General features: G+C 46.0%; 1 protein-coding gene across 3 annotated transcripts in view; it reads right to left on the bottom strand.

Moving 5' to 3' along the window:
- Nucleotides 1–5,603: 5,603 nt before the first annotated feature.
- Nucleotides 5,604–6,261, bottom strand: part of Ppp2r2d (protein phosphatase 2 regulatory subunit Bdelta) — a 36,538-nt gene continuing 35,880 nt past the window's right edge. For all 3 annotated transcript variants that reach the window (XM_006987573.4, XM_016006097.3, XM_076554520.1), the window contains one exon: nt 5,604–6,121. In XM_006987573.4, coding sequence (XP_006987635.1) covers nt 5,842–6,121 — 280 coding nt within the window. In that variant the 3' untranslated portion in view covers nt 5,604–5,841. The remainder of the gene's footprint in view (nt 6,122–6,261) is intronic.

Raw genomic sequence — 6,261 nt, 5'->3', positions numbered from 1 at the left:
TACAGAATAAGTTCCAGGACAGCCAGGGTTACACAGAGAAGCCCTGTTTCAAAAAACAAAACAAACAAACAAAAAAGGTGGAGGAGAGGGAGAAAAGAAAAAACCGAATTTTGCTGGGCATGGTTTCATATGCCTTTAATCCCAGCATGTCAGAGATGCCAGGCAGATCTCTGTAAGTTTGAGGACAGCCAGGACTATAGAGAGACCCTGTCTCAAAAAAAAAAAAAAAAAAAAAAAAAAAACCAAGTCAGGACTATAAAGGAAGAAAGAAAAAAACATCTCTAAAACTGGGCAGTGTGGTGGCACCTGCCTGTAATCCCAGCACTTGGGATATGGAAATGGATCACAAGTTCAAGCCAGCTTGGGAAACACGGCAAGGTAAAACAAGAACTGGGTCATGTAGCTCAGCAGCTGACAAGAGTGCTCACCTGGCATTTGCAAAGCCCTAGGTTTGATCCCCAGTACCACAAACCGGGTGTGGTAACACTCCGGAGGTAGAGACAGGAGGTTCACAGTCATTCTTGGTTTACATAGTGAGTTTGTGGCCTGAGATAAAGAGATGAGTTTAAAGCATTTGTTTTGAGACGGGGTCTCTCTATGTAGCCCTGGCTGTCCTGGAACTCATTACATAGACGAGGCTGACCTCAAATTCACAGAGATCTGCCTGCCTCCACATCCTAGAGCGCTGGGATTAAAGATGTGCCTTCCTATCCCTCTCCCGCCCCGACCCTTTTTGAGGCATGATTTCATTGTATATCATGCCTCAGCCTCCCAAGTACAGGCATGCTTTACAACACCCAATTCACCTAATAACCTGAAAATAAGTACCACTGTGATGGTGGAATTTGGCCAACTCCCTGAAGCTCTGTTCTGTGACAATGCTGCCACCTCTCACTCTTGGCTGTGCCCCTCCCAGGGTGGCATTTGGGGTAGGGCCATTGTACAGTGCCCTCCAGCCACAAGAGCCAGGAGCCATGCTGCTCAGGCCATGGCGTGAGGTCTAAGTGGTGGACACGATTTTGTGCCTGAGTACTTGAACTGTGCAAGACCCAACGTCAGACCACAAGCTTTGCAAAAATCAAAAGCTTTCAAAAGTATTTTCAAACAACTGTTTGGACACTACGAACTGGACATGCTGCCTTCAGTCACTCATCAGCTCAGGATTGCCACCAAAGTCTCATTTCACTTAATCATCATCTCAAAACAGCCACAAAATTGAGTCCAAAAGCTTTCTTTAGAATAATGCCCCTGCACACCAAGATTTTGTTTTTCAACCTAACACTTGACTTCATGACACTTTCAGGAGTTCTAATCCCATCATTTTGATAGCTCAGGGTCCTGTCTGCTCTGGGTATATGTAGGTACTAGTTTCCATTTTTAAAATGTTAGTTTTTTTACTTGACATAAAACCCGTTGTGCAGGACCACTTTGGGGAGAGAGCTCCAGACCACACTGGCTCTTCCTGGACTGGAGACATCACCCTTCTGATCATTTCCTTGTTGCTTTGCCTCAAAAATCTTTCTGCTGGTCCTGAGTGACACATACCTCAGGAAATGCATGTGGGACTTGAGGCAGAACAAGTGATGAAATTACAGGCAGGAGCAGGCAGACCAGGTGGGAATGTCAGGTTTCTAGTTTTAGGGACAGGGTCTCTTTAAGTAGTCCAGGCTGTCCTAGAACTTGCTATGTAGATGAAGCTGGCCTTGAACTGCCTGAGAGCAGCAAGTCCCTGCAAGTGCTGCTGAGTCCCTAGAAGTGCTGCGACCCTGCACCATCCACGTCCCACTGTCACCTGGCAGACAGCTCCCCAGAATGGAATTTTGCCCGTTCTCTTCTCTAGCCATGCTGCGTGCAGAGAATGACCCCTTCGCAGCACCCTTGGGTATTTTCTCTATCTGCAATGTCCAGGGATTAGCAGCTAGCCATCACATTAGCCCACACAAGAACCTTGGCTCTTTAGACTTTAAAGGGATGGTAGCTGGGGCTGGGCCTAACAGCACCGGCACAGAATAATGATGCCAGGCACACAGCAGGCACCCACCATTCCTCCACTGGGTCTCACTATGAGCGGGGCTCCCACTGCAGGCCCTCAGCTGAGGAGAGCAGTGTGTGACATCTGACTAGAAGCCAGCTGCCACACTTAGCTCTGGACAAGAACTTTCCAGGCATGGTAAGTGGGACAGGACCTAAGAGTAACAGCACAGAACAGTGTCAGGCACCCCCATCCCTCCACTTTCGACAGCCGGGAAGGCTGTCCCGGGACCTCTGGGATAGTTTCTACTTGGCATCTGTTTTACTGCCACTGATGAATGCAACTATCAATAGCTTGTCAAATGACATGACTGGTACACAACTGCATCATGAAGAACAACTTTAGAAAAATTTAATTTTTTCAAGACAGGGTTTCTGTGTAGCTCTGGCCTGGCTGGCCTGAAATTTGCTCTGTAGACCAGGCTGTCCTCAAACTCAGAGATCCGCCTGCCTCTGCCTCCCAAGTGTTGGGATCAAAGGCGTGCACTACCACTTCTTGGCAGAAAAAAATTAAAAAAAAAAATTTAAAAAAGATCTCTTATTATCTGTGTATGAGTGGTTAGCCTGAGTTTATGCACATACATATGCCTGCCTGCCTGCCTGGTACTTCCAGGGCACTGAGTCCCCTGGAACTGGGAGTTACAGCAGGTTGTGAGCCACATGTTGGGTGCTGGGAAGTGAATTAAGGTCCTGTGCAAGAGTAGCGGGTGCTCTTAACTGCCGAGTTATTTCTTCAGCCTCTTTTAATTAATTAAAAAAAAAATTGAGACAGGGTCTCACTATGTAATCCTGGCTGGCTGAACTCAGAGATCTACCAGTCTCTGCCTCCTGTGTGCTGGCATCAAAGGTGTATGCCATCATGCTTAGGTATCCCTCCCCCAGGGTCTCATGTAGCCCAGGTTGGCTTAACTCATTATATCAGTGGATGACTTAATACTCCTGCTCCTCCTCCAATGTATTCGGATTGCATTCCTTTAGGCAAAAATGCATGTTTAAATTCAAATGTATAGGGTGCTTGTGGTGCTACATACCTTTGATCCCAGCACTGTGGAGGCAGAGGCAGGAGGATTTCTGAGCTTGAGGCCAACTTGGACTAAGCAGAGTTCTAGGCTCACTAGGGATCGAGACCCTGTCTCAAAATAAAAAATTCCACATGTATGCCAGTGGTGCACTCAGGAGGCAGAGGCACTTAAGGATGCTGTAGTTTGATGTCAGCCTGCTCCAGAGTTCCAGGCCAGTGCCACACAGTAAGACCTGTCTGCCTCTGCAAAACAAATCCACATGATTTTTCTTGTCTAGGTCCTCAGCCCAGAAGCACAGCAATGAAACATTTGACAGACACTGGTCTAGGGTTTCTCTATATAGCTTTGAAACCTGTCCTGGATCTCACTCTGTAGACCAGGCTGGCCTCGAACTCACAGAGATCCACCTGCCTCTGCCTCCTGACTGCTGGGATCAAAGGTGTGCACCACCACCTCTCAGACAGAAACTGCTTTCTTAAAGGCAATATTCTAGAGGAAGAAATGCTAGGCATTCCAAGTTTGAATATAATAAGACCAATTTAAACTTGAAAACTGGAGGATTCTTGCCTTCTTTAGGCTAGGCATGGTGACATGTACCTGGGAGACTGAAGCAGAGGGGTCTCAAGTTTGAGGCCAGCCTGGGCTGTAGCAGTTAAGAATCGTGTATGGAAACAAAACAGGCCTTCAGAGAGGCCTATTTGTCAGAAATGACTCTTTAGCCAACACTAGTAACTGCATCAAAAGCACCTGATAGCCTATACTACAGCAACGCAAAGAGTTCAGAGGTGGGAGAGCCTGGACTCCCTGAAGAGACCACGCAGGCTCAGGGCTGTGAGGGGACAGCTAAGCTCAGACAAGCTGCATGCTCACCTCTACTCTGCCTCCTCTACAAGTGGACGCCATGGAAAGTTTTCCAAATACCCCAGTGCAAATGCAGGTTAACATTGAAATGTATCAAACCTTTTGGCAGAACAGACAGCATACAGTCCTGCTATATTATATTAGGACTGTTTTTCCTTGGGTACTGGGACTGATGCTTATAACTTGGCTTTATCTCAGACACTGTAAGCTGCCACAATCAAGATCCAGGACACTTTTTTTTTTCCCCTTGACAGTCTCACTATACAGTCTTGATTGTCCTGGAACTATGTAGACCAGGCTGGCCTCAAACTCATCCAGATCTGCCTGCCTCTGCTCTCCCTAGTCCTGAGATAAAAGGCGTGTGCCACTTCACCTAGCTACTTTTATTCTTTGAGGCAGGGTCTCCATATGTACCCTTGGTTGGCCTGGTACTAGATATGTAGACCAGGCTGAACTGGAAAACCACAGAGATATGTCTGTTCCTGCCTCCTGCTTTTGGAATTAGGGGCATGTTCCACCACGCCTGGCAGAGAGTGTGATTACTTTTAGGTAAAAATACTTGTAGGTTTTCAATCTTGAACTCAGTGTGAAAGGGAGTGGTATTAACATTAGTTCTGTGATGGTGAGGTGTGCTGTCCAGGCACAGGCCCAGCTCCCCGACCTGCAGGAGCTCATTGGTTGACTTTAAAAAACACTAAGTGCTGATAGTAGACCAGGCTGGCCTTGAACTCAGAGATCTGCCTGCCTTTAACCCCTGCCTCTGTCTCCCAAGTGCTGAGATTAAAATCATTAGTCACCATTGCCAGACCAAGTGTTGGTAGTTTTACTTTTTTTTTTTTTTTAACTTTTTAATTTTTTAAAAAACTTTTATATTTTAACTTCTCCGTTTCTCTTTTTAACTTTTACATTTCTTGCCAGGAAATCTTGACCTGATTTCCAAGGTATTTTAAAATGAATCATAGGTACAGGTGGCATCATATCCCAACTACAGTTGTTGAGGTCTACTGAGATACAGTATGAAATCTAGCATGCATATAATCTTACCAATAATAAAAGTATATTTTCTTCAAAGAACTTAAAAAAAAAGTACATACACACTAAATGTCGTGACTCTGGGGTCTACTTTAAACCAGGTGTTAATCTGTTAGCAACAATTCTGTTGCTCTTTCATGTAATTTTCTTTATCAGAGGTGGACCCAATTATGGCTTCCCAAGATGAGAAACCAAGTGGCAATTTAGGATAGTTACATTTAGAATCTGTACGGACTCAACCATTCTGCCAAAGGCAAAAAGTGCTCAATTTGTTCCAAAGTGCAATATTCTGAATAATTTCATTATGTGCAACTGAAACAAAGAAAAAGGCTGCAATGGCGTTTGGGTTTAAAAACACTTCACAGTGTGTTGTGTTTATTAAGTAGCTCCACAGAGGTGTGATGGCAGGTACAGTGGGTGAGTAAAGCTGCCTGAGCCTGCTCGGGCGGATCCCTGCACCAGTGGTGATGCAGTCCACTGGGGCTCCAGGGCCAGAGAGGAACGTGGGCGGTGGCCACACCATGTCCAGGTTAAGGCCCAGGGATGGATGGCAGAGACAGAGGGGAGAGCTGGAGAGAGATGTGATGAGATTTTTTTCCTCTCAGATGTTAGTTTTTTGGTCTATAAACTGGAAAGGAAGGCTCAGACTTAAATAAATACATTTGAGTAACGGCCTTTATTGAACAAAGTCCACCAATTCAGCGTTGAGTAGGTTTTCCCTTCAGCAGCAGCACTCATCTCTCCCAAGACTCCAGCTGAGACCCTTCTTCTCCTGTGTCTATGAGGGAAGTGGAGGAGCGTCACTATTCTCAATGGAGAGGACAATGCCTTTTCTTTGATAGAAAACGACCGGCTTAACTATGCACGACAACACTTGGTCCTCCAGTCAGTTTCCTTAATTAATTTTGTCCTGGAATATATACAAGTTATTGGTGGCAGCTACAGCAATAATGCTCTCCATGGGGTGCCAGGCTGTGTGAAGGATCTTCTTATTGAAGTCCAAACTGTCCACGCTAATCTCGTCTTTCTTTCTCTTTCCCCCTGTACACACTTTCCGGGGCTTCAGGCTGGCTCGGGGTTTGCTGTTCTCTCTTGAGGCCTCCAGTGTAACATCCCTCCGAGTGTTTCTGTCAAACATTCTGAAGAAGTTGTTGTAGGACCCCGTCATAATGGCACTGTTTGGGAGAGAAAAGAGGAACACTGAGCACCCCGCAGAGCAAGAAGCACCCAGGACAATGGCATGAAGCATGGACGCTCCACGAGCCCCAATTTCTACACTATGAGGAAAGAAATGCAGTGCAGGTTCTCCAGTGAA

The sequence above is a fragment of the Peromyscus maniculatus genome, chromosome 1 (genome assembly GCF_049852395.1).
Source record: "Peromyscus maniculatus bairdii isolate BWxNUB_F1_BW_parent chromosome 1, HU_Pman_BW_mat_3.1, whole genome shotgun sequence".
NCBI classification, from domain to species: domain Eukaryota; kingdom Metazoa; phylum Chordata; class Mammalia; order Rodentia; family Cricetidae; genus Peromyscus; species Peromyscus maniculatus.
This window is presented reverse-complemented; position numbering and strand designations above follow the sequence as displayed.